Consider the following 19,117-nt stretch of genomic DNA (forward strand, 5'->3'; position numbering starts at 1 on the left):
CAAGGGCATTGTGTTACGTGAAATAAGTCAGAGAAAGGCAAATACCATATAATCTTTCGTATACATGGAATCTAAAAAAAAACCCAAACCAGAAAAACTAAGTTCATAGGTATGGAGAACAGATTGGTGGTTGTCAGGGGTAGGGGGTGGGAGAAGTGGGTGAAGGGGGGCGGTCAAAAGGTAAAAATATATATTTTTTTAATTAAAAAAAAAAGATGGTTCACAAATTTTGATAATTCAAAAAAAGAAAGGTGGTTTCCTATCCACGTTCCAGGTGTAGATGGAGAGGAGGCAGAAGGACTGACCTCTTCCATTTAAAGAGACTTCCCGGGGCTTCCCTGGTGGCACAGTGGTTGAGAGTCCGCCTGCTGATGCAGGGGACACGGGTTCGTGCCGGTCTGGGAAGATCCCACATGCCACGGAGCGGCTGGGCCTGTGAGCCATGGCCGCTGAGCCTGTGCATCTGGAGCCTGTGCTCCGCAACAGGAGAGGCCACAACAGTGAGAGGCCCGCGTACCGCAAAAAATATATATATATAAAGAGACTTCCTAGCATCCTACTCACCTCTGCATATATTATTGACCAGAATTTAGGCAGTCACATGACTACACCCACTGCTAAGAAAGCTGAAAGCGTCTTTTAGCTGGATTGCAATGTGCTCACTAAAAATGGGGACTGCTCCACTTGAGAGAGAAAGGAGAAATCAGTATTTAGGAGGCAACTAGTAGATTCTACCATGGAAATAGAAAGAGGGTCAAAGAAAAGGTGTATTTTTTCCACTACAAAAGAGAGATTCTAGTGAGAGGATACTTGCAAAAGAATTGTCTTTGAAGGCGAGAGGCGATGGGGAATAGACCACTAATGAGTGGTTTGCCTTTTATTTACGGTACAGATTTGGTGCAGAGTGTGATGGGTAAAGATGGAAAGTTTCTGTCTGAGTGTTTCTAAATAAAATAGGAGGCAAAGGCATCAGATAGAGAATGGGAGGGAAAGTTGTTAGAAGTTTATGGAAAGAAGAGAAGGTGCATTACTTGTAGTTTTGACAGTTGAGAGAATGGATGTACCAGAGAAGCAGAGAAGCATCGTGTGGCAGTTGGAGTACTCCTTTGAGGTTTGGGTTCATGAATTTAGTGAAACCAGTCATCACGGTGTATATTTTTAATTCTAAGATTCAATGTTTAAATAATGGGAAGTTTAGATTTCGATAGAGCAAGTTATTGCTAAAAATCTAACCTACCATCCAGTGTACATTACTGATACGGCCTATGCAGAAATCACGTGGAAGTGAAAGGGAGAAGTGTGAAATTTCAGTTCACTTTTTTCTACATCTGGTAATGCTAATAATACTGGATGTGATTGAATAAGATGGTACTTTACACCACATTAGGTGCTTCTCTTCACACTGCATTTGCATCTTTTGAATTTGTGTCAGTACAAATTATCTAATTTTACAAAAGAAATCTAAAGAGAGGGTGCTGTAAGTAAGGTAATCCCCTTGTACTTAGAATATGTGCATCTGTTCAACTAAAGCTAAAGTCTTCCTGAGCACTGCAGTGGGAAAAGTTTATTTTCATTTTAGCTTTGATTAAGATCAACAAAAACTTGCAAAATATTGACTTGTATGGTTTAATTTATACCAAAAATATATTGAGTTGTATGGTTTAATTTATACCAAAAACAGCAATCAAAAGACTTTTGATTCTTGGAGGAACCCAAGAGTAACATTTAGTAAGACTGGAATTTTGTGAGTTTTTAAAATAGTATTCTGGCAGTTCTGTTTTGCAAAGAGTAGGAAAGATGAAACAAAATGTTTTTAAACTTAAGTAGTTTTTTTTTTTACTGTTAAACTACTTTTTGTTAAAAAAGTAACCTATAGTCTTATTGATTTGCTTTACTTGTGAAGTATTTAAACCACATTACAATAATGTAATTTATATTAAACATAAAATATTTAAATACTATAAATATGTAAAAGTAGAATATATTAGACAGAAATAAAATTGTATTAAATAATATCACTTTCTAAGTATAAGTAGTAAACAGATGTTATAAATTAGAACTTCATTAGAGATTTCTCTGTGGAGCATTTAAAATAGCTAAGAAACTATTTTTATACTAGGGGAGAAAGTGTTCTGTTGACTCTGAGTCAGCAAGGTGTCTGTGCTCCATCCTTTGCCCTGGCGTTGACAGTATTCTCTGTCACTGGCCCTAACACAGCATTAAATCTTTCTCAACCCAGTGCTCCAGGTAGCCATTCCCAGTAGATTGGAGTCGCCATCTAAATAAAACTGATTGTTATCCAAGGTCTAGAAGATCATAGTGCATCAAAGACATGCTTAGATTTAGTTCTCAAACTTCAGATTTAGTTCTCAAGGTTTTTTTTTAAAAAGTACCATTTTCATTAGCAGTATGTAGAAAGGAGATATACACTCATTTACCTTTTTTTAAATTTTTTTAACATCTTTACTGGAGTATAATTGCTTTAGAACGTTGTGTTGGTTTCTGCTGTATAACAGAGTGAATCAGCTATATGTATACATATATCCCCATATCCCCTTAATTTACCTTTTAACATCCACCTGTATTTTTTTTGAGACAGGCTCCTACCTGTGACATATAGAACAAGGATAAGCAAGCTTCTGTGGATTGAAAATGCTGAGCCTATTATATGAGGTGAACCAGAGTAGGGTATTTCACAGGGGCCCTTCACCCTGGAACAAACACACACAATACAGAAAAATGGATTTGGGACACATGGAACACACAGAAAGAACTCGTGTTTTTGAAAGAAGCAGATAAATATATTGAAATCCATCACATAAGTAAACATTGGGGTTTTTTTAACTTTAAAAAAAAAGAAGTATATTATATATATTGAGTTGTATACCAATTATTAGTATATAGCTCAATGAGTTATGTTACAACACCACACATCAGGAAATAGAATATTACCAGCCCCCTGAAGCCCTTCTCATGCTTAGAGCCCCCTCCATACTCTCCAGAGGTAACCAGTGTCCCGACTTCTAATGTCATTGATTAATGTCCCTAGTTTTTAACTTTATATAATGGAATCAAGAAATATGTTTTATATTGAAGTTCTTTCTCCCATTAGGTTTGTGCAGTTCATCTGTGTTGTTACAGGTAGCTGTCAGTCATTTGTTTTCATTGCTGTATTCAAGTATACATCTAGTTATTCTTTCTACTGTTGGTGGACATTTGGAGTGTTTCTGTATTTTTGCTTTGTTTGGTTTTGTTTTTTGCTTTTATGGACAATGCTGAACATTCTTGTACATTCCTTTATTTCATATGTGTGCCTAGGAATTGGGTTGCTGGGTCATAGGATATGTGTATGTTCAGTTGTAGTAGATACAGGTAAACAGTTACCTAAAGTAGTCGTTCCAGATTGTACTCCCACCAGCCAGGGTATCAGAGTTTGTGTTGCTCCAAATCCTTGCCAACATTTGGCATTTATAGTCTTAAATTTCAGTGTGTCCCACTGTGTTGTATATTGCAATTCCCTGATTGGAATCAGACTTTCAGAATGTAGCTGAGCTAAGAAAATCAATGGGACAATAGGAAAAGTTTCTAATTAGGCAAGCTGTATGTGCATGCTTGCTCGTTTCCCGAAATCACATCCAACAGCAGTGTGGCCTGAGTAAGCTGTTTTACCTTCCAAGACATGATTTTCTTATGTATTTTTTCTGTGGGCTGGATTATGGTCTGTTCCAACTTTAACAGGCTATAATTTTAACCAAGTTAAAGTTGTAAAAAAATCCTGAAAGCTCTTCTGACATATGTAGGATTATTCTCTTTGTTATTAAGAAACCAGTTGTCATATCTGGAGCCATCATGCATGCTTTTAAACTCCCGTAATGGAAACAGTCATTCACAAGTTAGCCACAAGTGGAGTTCCACTAAGAGTTACATATCTCAGTATTAGGAGGTGGGAGAGTTGCGGTCACAAGGGATTCTGGAGTGAATCATGTCAGAAGTAACTAAGTTATGAGTTGCAGGAAATTGATAGATAGAAATAACCACAGCTGACCATGAAACATAGTCGTTGAGATAAAACTTTCCCATACGTACATATTATAGTAAATCTTACCAGTGCTAATGAGAACTCTGGCATTTGAGTATTGGTTTAAAGAATAATGTAAAAGAGGGCTTCTTTGGTGGCACAGTGGTTAAGAATCTGCCTGCCAATGCAGGGGACATGGGTTCTAGCCCTGATCTGGGAAGATCCCATGTGCCGCGGAGCAACTAAGCCCGTGTGCCACAACTACTGAGCCTGTGCTCTAGAGCCCACGAGCCACATCTACTGAGCTCGCATGCCATAACTACTGAAGCCCGCGCGCCTAGAGCCCGTGCTCCACAGCAAGAGAAGTCACCTCAATGAGAAGCCCGCGGACTGCAACAAAGAGTAGCCTCCGCTCGCAGCAACTAGAGGAAGCCCGTGTGCAGCAGCGAAGACCCAATGCAGCCAAAATAAATAAATAAATAAAATTTATTTTTAAAAAAGAATAAAAAAGGAAGATAGAGAGTGGCTAAAAGCTAGCCTTTGGAAAATGAACCCAATAGATCCATTGGTAACTTTATAAAATATACTCAGCGGAATATGTAAGTGCAGAAGTTTTCTGCTTTTTGGCAGAAATATGCATGATATGTCATATGTGCTTATGTGTGTGTTCCGGAAGATTTGAGAAGTCAGAACTTTTTAGGGGGACATAAAATGTGTGAACTTAAGCCCATGTTATAAAGGTTAAGAGAAGGTGACTGAAAAAGGTCTGTGTTGAATCTTAATTGTTTTATTTTTTTATCATTTATCTCCTATAGATTAAAGCTGTTGGTCCAACACAGACTTGTTTAGATTTGAAGTAAATATTGGTTTCTCTGTGTTGCAATTAGCTTCTCATTCTGTGTGCGTCCTTTTCTTGTTTATTAGGCAGGATCAGTGCTTGGCTCTTGTCCCTGTAAAGTCCTTACGACTTTGAGATGAAACATAAAATCTCTACAAAAGCTTGAGCCCTTTTGTTGTTATACTTTTGAGAATGAATGCAGTTCTTTTAACTACAGTCTGGTGAAAGGGACACTAGTTTTGCACCTTAACACATGACTGCAGAAAAGGGAAGCTAGTATCATTGAGTTCTCCTTTTTGGTTGCCAGGGCAAATTTTCTTTAAAAAAAGAACTCCAGTCCTGAGAAGTTAATGAATTGACTGGAACTGTATATTTACCCAGGAATTGGAGGTGTTACCTTTTGTTTCCTGGGGTGGTCTGGTGGACAGGAAGGCAGTTTACAGAGGGAAAGGAGTTGAAAATGTGTTCTTCTCTCTCTCTTGCCCTCCTCTCCTCCCTCCCCTAAAATGCCCTTTGTTATATCTACTTCTGACGTCACACGTCTGAAAATACCTGGTTGAATTTTTTCCCCTTGAGGAGAAAAGCTTCAATAGCTTTGATTTCATTGTTGTGATTCTCTTCATGCCTAAGGTGTTGACATAGAACAGAGCTAGGAGTGGAAATTAATGTCTTATCCAAGGGAATTTGAACAGAGAACAACCATCCTTTCTTCTCTCTGGTGATTTTTCCTACATGACAGAACACGAGTGCTGTTTATGACTGAATGTGAGTGAACATTTTCTGTTTGTTTTATGAACTAAAACTTTAAAATATGCTCCAGGGAGCTCTGTCCCTCACTGCTCCTATGTGTGAACCATCTACATGCTTCTGTCCTGAACATGAATTTTCTTACCGTTGGTTCCAACCCCAATCCCTAGTACTGTGTGTCTTTGCTCCCCATTTGCAACCTAAGCGTACATCCTATTGGTTCTCCCTGCAAAATTTGTCCATTTCTCTCCATCTCTGCTGTCACCACCCAGGTCCCAGCTGCTGCTCTTTCTTCTCGGCATGACTGCAGTCTCTGAAATGTTCTCCCTGCTTCCTTTCCTGCCTGTCTGCAGTCTATTCTCCATACTATAGCCCAGGTGAACAATCAGTCAGACCATGCCGTCTCACAGCTGGAAACTCTGCAGTGATTCCCGTGGCACTCACAATCTGATGTAAATCCCCACCATGCCTCACAGCACCCTCCAGATCTGATCCTGCCCCCATTTGCCAACTCCTACCACTCTCCCCTTTGCAGCTGCAAGATTTCAGATTTCAGCCACATTGGCTGCCTCTCTGCTGCTTGAACAGTTGAGCTCCTTCTTACCTCAGGGCCTTTGTGCTTACTTTTCCTCTGCTTCAGCCATCTTCCCGAATCTTCACACAGTTGGCTCCTCCTTGGCTTTTAGGTCTTAGCCCAGAGGTCACATCCTTAGAGATGTTTTCCCTGACCTATCATTTTTGTTCCTCCACTCATTCTTTTTCTCATTAACCAGGTTTTTGTTTGTTTGTTTGTTTGTTTGCTTTGCGGTACGCGGGCCTCTCACTATTGTGGCCTCTCCCATTGTGGAGCACAGGCTCTGGACGTGCAGTCTCAGTGGCCATGGCTCACGGGCCCAGCCGCTCCGCGGCATGTGGGATCTTCCCGGACTGGGGCACGAACTTGTGTCCCCTGCACTGGCAGGCGGACTCTCAACCACTGCGCCACCAGGGAAGCCCAACCAGTTTGTTTTTGTAATGCCTTTGATCAGTAAATTAAACTACCACATTTGTCTACTTATTTTCTGCATTCCCTACTAGAATGGCGGCTCCTGAAGAGAAAGGGCTTAATATACCTTGTTCACAGCTCTGTTTGTATTGTAAGAACAGTGCCTGGCCATGAGTCAGCCCTCAATAAAATTGGAATGAATGACCTCAAGTAGGTTACCCAATGTATCTAAACTACATTTATCTATTTTCAACAAGTAGGGATAAGTGTGCCTCGCATGTAGTAACCATTATAAATGTTTATTTCTTTTCTTTCCTTTGACCTTATGGCAGCAATCTCCCCTCACTCATTTGGTAATGAGATGCTGGCTTGTGAATTCTTTTGTATTTCATCTTTATAATTTTTTGTAAGTGCCAGCATTTTTTTTTTCCTTAACTACCAGGGTCTGTAATCTCTTCTGTGGCTGGGGATCATACCTTTATGAAGAATTATATCCCTCAAGAGTTTTGCATGCAGGTGCTAATAAGGATTTATTGGATGATGAAGGATAGAACAGAAAGGATAGAATAGAAAATTTCAAAAAAGAGAATGTTGTGATTCCAAGATGTGACACTGGAGGGAAGGAACATGGTTTGATAAGATGGGAAGCTCTCAGAAATCCTGACTGCAATGTAAAATCACCTGAATGAGGAAGAAACAAGTTATGTAAAGAAATCTTAGTGCTCGCTTCAGCAGCACATATACTAAAAATGGAACAATACACAGACGATTAGCATAGCCCCTGCACAAGGATGACATGGGGGAAAAAAAAGAAGAAAAATCTTAAAGGAAAGGCACATTACCTTTCTACCTTTCTGTGAGCCCAGTTCTGAAAAAGAAGCAGTTGTTGAATGTGAATAATGGAAAGAGAGAGGGGAATGAGAAGGGTACAAAAATCACACTATGACACATTGATACACGCAGCATTTGGAAGTACTAGGAACACTTCTAGGGGGGCTGGGATTGCTGCTCCAAATAATTGAAGGGGTGTCAGGTGGAAGAGGGTCACCCTTCCTTCTGTATGATATTAAGGAGGGCAGTTAAGAGATGAGTAGAAAGAAGTTGCAGCAAATGTGAGTGGTCCTTCCAGCAGGGCTTTTCAAGGATGCTGTGGACTGGTACAAGTTACTCATTCATACAGGTGTTTGAGCTTAGGTCAGACATACTTAACAGGTATCTTTTTACTCATTAGTACTGTTTTTTAACCTTCCTCTCACATAAACACTGTCAGGGTCCTTGTTATGGACTGAATTTCATCCCCCCAAAATTCGTATGTTGAAATCCCAACCCCCACTGTGACTGAATTTGCAGATAAGGCCTTTATAGAGGAAATTAAGGTTAAGTGAGGTCATAAGGGTGGGACCCTAATCTAGTATGACTGGTGTCCTTATAAGAAGAGGAGAGACACCAGAGATGCCCAGGCACAGAGAAAAGGCCACATGAGGACACAGTGGGAAGGAGGCCATCTGTAAGCCAAGGAGAAGCCTCAGGAGAAGCCAGCCCCACTGGCACCTTGACCTTAGACTTCCAGCCTCCATCCAGAACTGTGAGAAAATAGAATTCTGTTGTTTAAGCTACTAGTCTGTGGTATTTTGTTATGGCAGACCTCACAAACTAAACACAGCCCTGCATTCCTTGGCATGATGCACTAGGATTTAAAGTTATGGGAAACCCAGATAATGGTGAAGTTTGCTTTTGAATCCCGAGATTCTACAGTTTGTTGTAACTAATTGTATTTGAAAAGTAATGTGCACTACTGTGCTTAGGAAGATATTATTGTTCACATGATACAGAATGGGAGAAGAGGTATTTATTTTAACTTCTTTTGACTTTTATGAAAAACTCAAGATTCCGAAAGATGTTTTCATTTACTAAATAGCACATTAAGAAGAATAGTTAATGGATAATAATATAGAAATACCTTTATTAAACATGCATTAATTATAAGATTTGCTTCTATTTGAAGCGACTACTGATAATAATCATAAAGATAAGTCAAGACTGACAGTGTGACACCAGTTGTTTTTTCAGCACTTATCTACCAAAATCACTTACCTGTCAGAGTGCTTCTCCTCAATGGCAACCTGAGGAAAACACCATGAAAGTCAACTTGCGTACTCTTCTATTTAGCAGTAAATCTAAATGATTCCAGAAATATTTATACATAATTACCTTTCTTTTTTAATGAAAATAAGATAATACTATACTTTTTTTTTTTTGCTGCTTGCTTTTTCTCTTCTATGTTGCTTGCATAATTTGTTCTTACATGAATTTGCCATACATCTCAAACCTCTGTGTTTTTTTTGTTTTTGGTGTTTTTTTTTGTTTGTTTTTTAGTTGTGAGTTAAGTTTTATTTGGGGCAAAATGAGGACTGTAGCCTGGGAGGCAGCATTTCAGATAGCTCTGAGAAACTGCTCAGAAGTCAAACCTCTGTTAATGGACATTTTATCCTAAAATTATATGTTTAAAAGTTGCGGAGCGGGCTTCCCTGGTGGCACAGTGGTTGAGAGTCCGCCTGCCGATGCAGGGGACACGGGTTCGTGCCCCGGTCCGGGAGGATCCCACATGCCGCAGAGCAGCTGGGCCCGTGAGCCATGGCCGCTGAGCCTGCGCGTCCGGAGCCTGTGCTCCGCAACGGGAGAGGCCACAACAGTGAGAGGCCCGCGTACCGCAAAAAAAGAAAAAAAAAAAATAGTTGAGGAGCTTACCGTTTATGCTGCCTCCCAAATGAATCCTTCCTCTGAGTTCTGTATAAATAAAATGTGGTGCTGATTATACCATAAAATTTTTCATATATATGTTTCCAGACTCTTATTTAAAAATTAATTTAACTATTATTAGATTTTTCCACTATAAATATATTCAGTATGCTCAGTAATTGTATTACAGAGTGGCTTCTCTTATTAAATAAAGTTCGTGGTCAGTTGTGTAACTGCTGCTCAGCTGCCCTGTGATGCTGCCTGTGCGTACAGTTTAGTTGGCTCAATGCTGGTGTGAGAGCGGGACAACAAAACTCAGGCTGGGCTGTTTAGTTTTGGTTTCCTGGAATGGTTTTGACAATTCTTGTCCTCATCTCTTTGACACTTTTTTGTTGTTTTTCACCAATTAATAAGCAATATTTTTCATTAAAGAGTATATTGCCTTTTATACTTACTCCAGTCTGGGTGTTTTCTTAAAGCAGTCATTAATTGGTTTGCATATTAATTGATTTGGAAGAACCCAACGGTCATACAAAATGGTGTTCTGTAAGTCTTGGGACATTTCCTTTTCGAGTCATCTTTCTTGTTACAGTGTCATTATCATGATCATTATTTGAAGAAACCATTGTTGCCGTAGCATATTACTCATATTGAGTATGGCCACCAACTTCTCTGGAATAGTTTGTTCTTCATCCCATTTAACGTCCCAAGAGAATGCCTGCAGACATCACCAAGATCCCCTCTTAGCCTGTGGATTATTATTTTTCTACTGGGGAATGTGGAAGCCTTTAGCTAAAAATCCAGCTAAGGCCTGTTTACTTGGCAGTGCTCAGAGCACTGCCTTTCTGCTGAGGTGGGGGAGGAGAGCTGGGCAGGGTGGCCCAAATGCATCCAGTGACTTCAGTTGTAGAGTATTGCCTGTACACCCTGCTTTACTCAGAAATCTCATTCTGAAAAAAAAAAAAAGTCTCACTCTGGAAGATATGTAAGTTAGTATCTTTTAGCTCTCTTTGCTAACTCTTTACTCTGTGCCTCATATTTGGTATTTTGAATCTGTTTTTTGTACATTGTTATTTGATCTTCTAGCCAACTCTGTCAGATGAGAAAATTTAGGTTTGAAGTGGTTAAGTCACTTGCTCAAGTTCATATAACTATTATGGAGAGGCTGGCACTTGAACCCAGGACAGTCTGATTCACATAACACTATGCATTTAGATCCTGTTTTATATTGTACCAGGTCATTGTGCATTTATGTGCATTCATTCGTACCATGAGTATTAAGCATCTGTGATGTGCTAGGCACAGTCTGGATGGCAGAGATATTTCAGTGAATAAAACAAGCAAAATACCTACCTTTATGGAGCTAACCTTTAGTGAGAGAAGACAGACAGAAAATAAATAAGTAATTAGTGTATTGGAAGGAGGTGTTAAGTGTTATGAGAAGCAACCTGACAAAAACATAACAGTGGGGATCTGGTATCCTGGAGAGGGGACTGCATTTCTAAATGGGATACATACACAGGGAGCCAGGATAGGCCTTACTGAGGAGATGATAGTTGTACTTGTATTTAAAGGAAGTAAGGGAATGCACCCTTCAGTATCTGGGGAAAGAATGTTCTAGGTGGGGGGATAGCAGGTACAGGGGCCCTGAGGTGGGAGCCTGCCTGGGTGTTGGAGGAGTGGAGGAGGGGTTGGTGTGTGCAGAGCACGGAGAGCGGAGAGTAGGGGCTGGGGGGGTGCCTTACAGGCTATCGTAAGAACTCGGGCTTCTACTCTGGGCAGAACCAGCCTTTTGAGCATGTAAATAAATGGAAAGTGGATACATAGATAGGAGAATGTTCTCATCTAGCCAGCATTACACTTTATTTTCTCTCTGTGTAATAGAACTCAGAAGGATTCGTTTGTAGAGACAGCATAAATGGTTAAGTTCCCCAACTTTTAAACCTATAAGCTTAGGATAAAATCTCCATTATCAGAGGTTTGGTTAAATGACGTATGGCACAGTCATATAATAGAGGAAGCACAGTGTTGGGCTTAACTAGAGTTTTGGATTTGTCAAGTGGTTAAGGTAAGTGGAGAGAGGGGCTTGAGGATACAAGCAAGAGAGTGAAAATGATGACATTTAAACTGACTGTGGCGTTTAAATTGGGTCAGGAGGCAAGCGAAGGCATGGGGGGAAGGGGCGGTCATGCGAGGGAAAGTGGCAAAGTGGCAGGACCAAAAGATGCTAGGTCCTGGGGGGGTCAGAGGCTCATTGGGGTCAGGGTGCCAGTGGGAGAGAGCTAGACATACAGGAGGTGGTGATTTATCAATGGTGTGTATGAAACTAAGGTTATGGAGGACTTACGGTTGCTGGTAATGAGAAGGCATTTGGTAAGATCTTGGAGTGTGTGATCACGGGAGGGTGGAGGACAACATCATTTGGAGAAAAGCATGCAAAGAAATGAGGCCAGGGTGGTGGCAGGGTTATCAGCATGGGTATTGAAATCACTAGGAGTTGAGAGAGGATTTGACAGTGACAGTGAGCTAGGAGCTAAAGCCATCAGCAATTCAAGGGCTGTGGCCTGAGCAACCCAAAATGGCAACAGCTGTTAACGGGGCACATGCTTTCTGTGTCTAATCTTTCCTGACATTTAGTCTTCATTTCTGAATTTGTCTTTCTCTTTTCTTCCCTGAGTTCCTCTAGTTTCTGCTTCGCTGCTGCCTATTATCTGGCCATCTTGTCTATGAGCTGTTTTGTGATTTTCCTTTAAAATTGCAATTGCCTCACTGAGTTTAAAAAAAAAATGTGGTGCTATTTTGGGTTATAATTTTCACCTTATCCACTTCTGTGGCAACATTCTTTCCTGCTGCGTTTTCTTTGTAGCGAGTTTTGCTGTTCTTTTCCACAGTTTTGTATAATCTTTTGCATGGCTGCTCTGTCTGTTCTCTTGGTTGTTGTTCAGTGGAATGAGCTTGCTTTTCCTGGCAGGAGACAGCTGTGAAAGGAGAGGGTGCCCAGGCTGTGCTCTCGGGCTCCTTCCTCTCTGCACTGCCCTGAGGCACTGTTTCTTTCCCCCTCTGCCTCTCAGAACCTAGCCTGGCGTAGGAGAGTTCCCCCTCCAGTCCAGACGTACCCTCATCATTCCATTGGTTCCCCAGTGTGTAGCCACTTCTTTCTAAGGCATCCCCTTCCTCTTAGGGAAAGGTGACACTTTCAGAGATGAGCAGCCTGGGCCCCCGAGCATGGTCCAAGCCTCTGCTCTCCACCTCGCTTAGCAGAGTGCCTGCTTCCTGTCAGCCCTGCCCCGGTCTCCCATGGGAGCCACCATCATCTCCTGGTGGCGCACACTTGCTGGTGACATTTTGGCACTCTGCCTCCCCTATTCTCCTCTGCAACACCCCTGTTTCCTATCCCATCCCCATGGCTTCCCACTCACGATCTGCTCTTTTCTGTTGCTTCTGGCCACATGTACATTTTTTTGAGAATTCTTTTGTGGTCTTAATTTCTCTGAAAATGTAACTTACGTGGGTTTTCTTTTTTCCTGCCTCTCTGTTCTGTATGGCTTGAGGAGGGAAGAAGAGGGAAGATTCAGGAAAAAACTTGTATCATGTTCCTATAGGAAGCAGAAATCCATTGGCAGTGTTTTAGCAAAAACATGTGAGCAGCAGGGTCTTGCAAATAAAACTGATTAGAAATTCAGACTGAGATAAACAGTTGAGGAATCACTGCCATATGAGCTGGAGGTGAACTTCCTCACATGGCTAATACTCAGCCTGCTTTTGGAGCAGCAGGAGGACTGTCGGGCCATCCGGTGGATGACAGGAAGCAAGTTCATCCAGGAGATGAGGAGGGCCAAGGAGGGCTCAGGAAAGCTGGAGAACTGCAAGGAGTAAGGCTGCCCCGCTGGCAAATCCCCATGTGTTAGCTGAGTACACAGATCACCTACTCAAGGGGCCACATCCTCCTCTTGGCCTCTGTTACTCCCGATTCTAGACTCTCTCTGAGCAGGTCAGCTGAGCAGGGCCACATGATAAATGTTAGGACTGAACATCTTTGCTAAGACAGAGCTTGCAGTGTTCTGGCCATCTTAGAAATCCGAAGTACTGTTTACATACAGTTTTCAAATGGCTTATTTTTGCATTTTGTTCATTTTTAAGAATCATGACTTTAGATTTAACTTTTTATTAGTCTACAGTAGCTTTAAAATGTCCTAAATTTCTACTTTGTTAGCCTGTGTGTGCCTTTCTCCCTCTAAATATTTGGAAAGAAAGCCAATGAGAAATTTAAAATTAAATGTGTTCTAAATGGGAGATTACTTCATGGAAACAGGACTTGCCTGCAAGTGTTGGAGTGCCAGGAAGGGAGGGCACAGTAAACCAGCAGGCTTGGCCCTGAGGCGCAGGCTTCACCTTGAGCTTCTCAGCTCAAGACTCATCCTTTAGAAGATGCTTCAGTTTCCTCCCCACCGTTCACATCAGTTCTTTTACCCACAGAGAAGATAAGCTCCCTATTCAGGTCACAAGACAGAGCATGAGATAGAGAGCCTATTGGAAAAAAGCCCATAATTATTTTAGTTGCTTTGTGTCAGATTCTCTAAGGGGTTTTTCTACTTACCATGTGCTTTTTAGAATTATAATATACTTTTCTTGGACCTAGTTCACTTGATTTTTTTCTCAGAACCTTTTTGTGTTGAAACTTATTTTCAACTAGCTGATATATTTTCTCATGATACATTATCCTATGCACCTTGTACTGTGTAATGAGCCTAACCTAATGATTCTAACTCTGATTATAGTAAACTTACCAGTAATAGCATCTCGTGTTCTTACAGAAATCTATGCCATTTTGAAAATGTTTTTATATATATCATCTTCTATATTTCAAACCACCCTTTAAAATAGGTAGAGTGTTTGATAGATGAGGAAAGAGTTGTCTAAAACAGGATTTGTTTTTATTAATACTTAGTTGGTTTTTTTTTCTAGTTCAGTTTCTTACTTGTGTGTATACGTGTCACTGTTAGGTGGTAGCTGACTTCGCTCCTAATTAGGGGTTGTAACTGTCTTGTGTCAATTGATATTTATCATTATCTCTACAATTCTCATAACTATATCAGAGTTTATTAAGTTTCAACACCCTCCTACAGCATGGTTCACATTAATATATATTAATAAGAGTATTCTTACTGTTCATTTCTGACTTTCAGGAGAAAAACATTAAGCCATCTCATCCTGTTTGCTCTCATATATTGAACTCTTTCTCTTTCCAGTACAAGGTGCTTACATACATTGTCCTCAGTTGAAGTTCATCATAACTGAGGAAGAGGTGATTCTTCCTCTGCTTGACTGGTGAGGCAGTTATAGCTTGGAAAGATGAGGTCAATTGCCCAAGGTCAGCAGCCAGCAAGGAGTGAGGTCAGGTTTCCAAATCAGACTGTCTGGCTCCCAGGCTGCTTGCTGGTCGGTGTTACACTCTACTTCTTCTTCCTCAGTGCGATGTGGGTGAGACCGAGTCAGAATCTCAAAACCACGTGTCCAAGGGTTTTAATAACCATTATTTTTTTTCTACGATTGACAGTTTCAACTGTGAATTATTTTGGGTTGAGCAACAGATATTTTGTGCTAAAAGAGCAGGTAGTTATATTCTGTTCTCTGTTGTTTGGAGACATTACTTTGAAGGCACACATGCCTGTTAGGGCTGGCCCAGGCAACCCAGCCACTCTCAGTGGTCAGACAGCATCCTCCCTGGTCCCCAGGGCACTCTGACAGGAGGGGACATTACACAGCCCCTGATGCCAACTGTTGCCTACAGATGTACAGCAGAAAAAAATACCCTTTGCTATGAAGCGTTTTTTTCCTTAGGTCATCCACTAGATGGCAGCAGACTCACATGGAACAGAATGGGTGTTTGTTACTGAAAATAATGCAGAGCCAGAAAGGGGATGGGTTGGGTTTTGTGGAAATAATAATGCACCTTTTCTGGATGTGTAGGAAATAGTATTATCTTTACGTCATGAAAAATGTAATATATACTCTAAAGTCACCTCTCTAGAAGTAATGGTGCAAATAGTTGCAGATTGTGGATAATGCAAAAATAATTTGTTCATTGTATTGTTGTAGAGGTGCATCTTGATTTAATCCTATCTCAGTGTATCAGTATCAGGTGAATTTTTCTTCAAGTAACTGTTTATGGTTATGTACAAAATTTGTTCCTTAATTTTTATGTTTCACAGGTTTTTCTTTCTTTCAAATTACACATATGCCAATAAAAATGAATATGACTGCTTCATAAATTCACAGTATCCCAGGCGAGGTAATGAAATGAAACCCAGTAGATATGACCTGGAAGAAGCTAAGAATGATTATCAGTTTTTCCAGATCACCATCCTGTTTGTCATCTACCTAGAAACCTTTTTATCTCTCTGCCTCTTTCTTTAAAGTAATTTTGCTTAAACATTTTTGAACATGGTCAACTTGAGTAAGGCAAGAGATCCTGTGAACCACTATCCTAAACTAGGAGATAGTCAAAAACTGGAGAGTAATAAAATAATAGATTGGTAATGACATAGTTACTCTACAAAAATGTTCATCCAATACAATGAAAAAGTAACCATAATTGTTTCTAAATTAATGTGAGAAGAGCAGCAATTGAAAATAATAACCCATACAAGCCATCACCTATGATGTACTGGTAACATATTCTTTCTGAAAATTGCAGAAATCCAACCTAGTATACATGCATGTTCAGTGGAAGATTTGCAGCTTTGTTCAGTTTTGTGTGAAACAGACAACATAGTGAGTACTTAGTACACTCAAGTACCATACTGAATTGAGTTTGTGAATACAAAGTTTTAGGAATTTTTACTAATTTAGAACAAGGATTGGCCAATTTTTACTATAAAGAGCCAAATAGCAAACATTTTAGGCTTTGCTACCCACGTATGGTCTCTTGCATATTCATTGTTGTTGTTTTGTTTTTTGTTAACCCTTTCAAAATGTAACAACCATTCTTAGCTGGAGGGCTGTATAAAACTAGGCTGGAAGCCCCGACAGGCCATAAGTGGCTGACCCTGGTGTAAGAGGGTAATACTGGTTATATGTAAATTGATGTCTCTGGAATCTTGCCAGTTCATAAGACCTGAAGAAAGGACAGGTGTTTATTTCCTGATCAGCTTCAGTAGGGCGGAAGAATCCTTGTGGTCCACTGGTAGGCCTTGAAATGTACTTTGAACACTACTTGCAACACCTAAGCATCTCATCTCAACCCCTATTAAGTTACTGCAAGTTAGCACAGACTTATTTTTTCCTTTGTTTGCTTTGGCAACTATCATACACCTGGATTATGAAGTAATATTTTAAAAAGCCTTTTACTTTTAGCCCTTTTAGCACACTGAAAAATACTGTTTTAGAAACAAAGAAATCTATATTCTAATCCCAGCTCTTCTACTTAAATAGCCATAGTTTCTTGGACAAATTAGTTGTTCTGTTTGGTTCTCAACTTCATGTATATAATAGAATTGAACATATAATATTTCTCCTAAATTTGATTCAGTAATTTCAAATTTATGTTTCCATAGGCCCTTTATCACCTGATCAGATGATACGTTTACTTGATCCTCAGGTTTAGAGCTATACAAAGTAAAGAAATACAAGTAAATGAGTGTTGATGTCCAGAAACCCTTCACTGTGCCCGGTGGATAGTGGATGACTAGACCATGTTGAATGAATAATAAAGGAGCATACCTACCTTTCTTAGCTTTCTTCTTATATATGCCTTGTGTTTTAGAAATACATATGACTTCTTATATAGGATTCAGTCTTTCTAATGCTCTTTTGTTGTTCAGTTTAAAAAATACTCGTTGAGTGTGAACAATATGGTGGGTTCTAGAGATACCTAGTTCTTGCCTTTAAGGAGTTTACCCTTGTGGTTGGGGGAACCAGTCGGTAATCTGACCATTTCAAGTTATGTCTAAGTATGGTATTAGAGGTTTGAATCTCCAAAACAAAGTGTCTAGTGTCTTACTCCAAAAACAATACAAATGCCACCTCTGTTAAAGCTTTTTGGATTGTCCTTCAATTGAATGCCTATATTATAGGTCCTTGTTTGAAACATTATTATAACATTTTTATAATGTACTTTTTTTTCTCCTTTTCTAGATTACATGCTGCCTGAGTGTAAGGGGCCTTGTCTTACATTTGTATTCATGAAAAACATCTAGCACTCATTAATTTAATGCACTCTGTTAGGCAAAACATAATGGTTGTGTTTCTGAGAAAGTTCAATTTATGAGATACTGTGTTATTAAAATTATTGTTTCAGAGTGAGAAGAAGGTTGTCAGCTAAAGCATTTGACTTGTAAAGAACTTCAATATTTATGAAACCTAAATAGCACTAAGTAAATCTAGCTTTTGATTACAAGTAGCTTGTTTTATGAGTCTGGCCTTTCTTTTTGTGATTGTTGCTAGGACTCTGACCATTAATCACCTGCATTACTCATAATGGAGGTAAGCAGAGCTCAGAGACTCTTAGACTAGTTTAACAACCAGTTTTTTCCCCTAAGACTGGTTCTGTAATGATGCGTTCCAGTGGTCATGGTATTATAAACCAAAAAGAGCCAATGTAATAAGAATTTGGGGTATCAGATGACCAAAAATAAATGTCCATTATAGTTAATACTTTTTGTTTCCGATAATGAACATATTTCCCTTTTTGCATACTTAAGCTTGAAAAAATTAAAAAGCCCCTGTCTAACATGGTGCCGCTTTCACTCATACAACCTGAACTCCTCTCCCATCTCTACAGATGGGTAGGACCAAGGCCTGTTTACTTCCTGCATCCAGTGCCAGGTCTAGTGGGTGATTTCCAGTCCATTCCTCCTCTGCTTCTACCAGATGGAGGTGTGATTATATTCCTTATTTGGATATTGTCTGTAAATCACCTCAAGGGATGAAAGAAAATTTGCAAGTGAGTAATTAGGTGTAAATGTGAACTATTTCTCTTCGCTTTTGCCCCTTAGTTCCTAAATCTGAGTGTTCTTTCTGGCTGTGGATGAAGCAGCACCATGGAGTGGTGGTTCTTGGAGAGCGTAAAGATCCCATGGGGCTGCAGTTCACCTTCCCAAGATGCTGTCTCTCAGATGACACCGTAATTGGGTCTTCAAAAGGCCATTAAAAATTCGAGAAGTCCAGAAGCTTCCAGATAATGGAGTACTGGGAGACCAAGGAATCCCATTGTCCTTGGAAGTTCTGTTAATTTTTTCTTCTCTGTAAATTGAACATCTTGATCAAAAGCACTGGTGTGTAGAATACCATGATTGTGACTAATATATGGATTAGGAAGCTGGTAGGATCATGGGGGGAGGGCGGTAGAAGAAGCATAACAAAATCCATAGTACTGCTGTTTCAGTGAGTATAAAATTCTGCCTTCACCACGATGGAAGGAGTATCATCATCTTGCCACTGGGTGACTGGCTCATACCCCCATAGGTGGCGCCACATCACATATTTACTTTTGATTGCTATTGCTGCAGATTGGTACATGGCATTTCCAGTAATCATGTTAATCTGAGAAAGGGGAAGTCCAGTTGGTGAGCCTACATGTGGTTTTTATTCTTAAACCATTGCTGGTTTATTAGTCCAGTGAACAAGTGCTGTAGAAGTTGGGGTGAGGGGCAGGCTGGTTAACATACATAGAACAAAATCTAGAAAGAGATAAACAAGGTAACATAACACCTAATACATAGCAGGCAGCTCAGGTCACTGGGTCACCTAATATACCACTATTTACTTTTTATCCAGGGCTTAGTAGCAA

The 19,117-nt window shown here is 40.1% G+C and overlaps 1 protein-coding gene and 1 non-coding gene across 3 annotated transcripts in view; both read left to right on the plus strand.

Annotated features, from left to right (window-relative positions):
• The window catches only part of STX7 (syntaxin 7), a 47,156-nt gene that overhangs the window by 10,353 nt on the left and 17,686 nt on the right, over positions 1-19,117 (plus strand). Inside the window, exon 1 of one of the 2 annotated variants that reach the window (XM_060115154.1) lies at positions 5,597-5,621. The exons of the other annotated variant lie outside the window; for it this stretch is intronic. Coding sequence (XP_059971137.1) covers positions 5,612-5,621 — 10 coding nt within the window. The 5' untranslated portion in view covers positions 5,597-5,611. Of the gene's footprint in view, positions 1-5,596; positions 5,622-19,117 lie in introns of those variants that run through there. 2 annotated transcript variants of the gene reach the window in all.
• On the plus strand, positions 7,308-7,414 carry LOC132500460 (U6 spliceosomal RNA). The gene has a single exon (XR_009534049.1). It is a non-coding gene; the product is annotated as a U6 spliceosomal RNA (small nuclear RNA).

This window comes from Mesoplodon densirostris, chromosome 12 (assembly GCF_025265405.1).
Source record: "Mesoplodon densirostris isolate mMesDen1 chromosome 12, mMesDen1 primary haplotype, whole genome shotgun sequence".
Classification (NCBI taxonomy): Eukaryota; Metazoa; Chordata; class Mammalia; order Artiodactyla; family Ziphiidae; genus Mesoplodon; species Mesoplodon densirostris.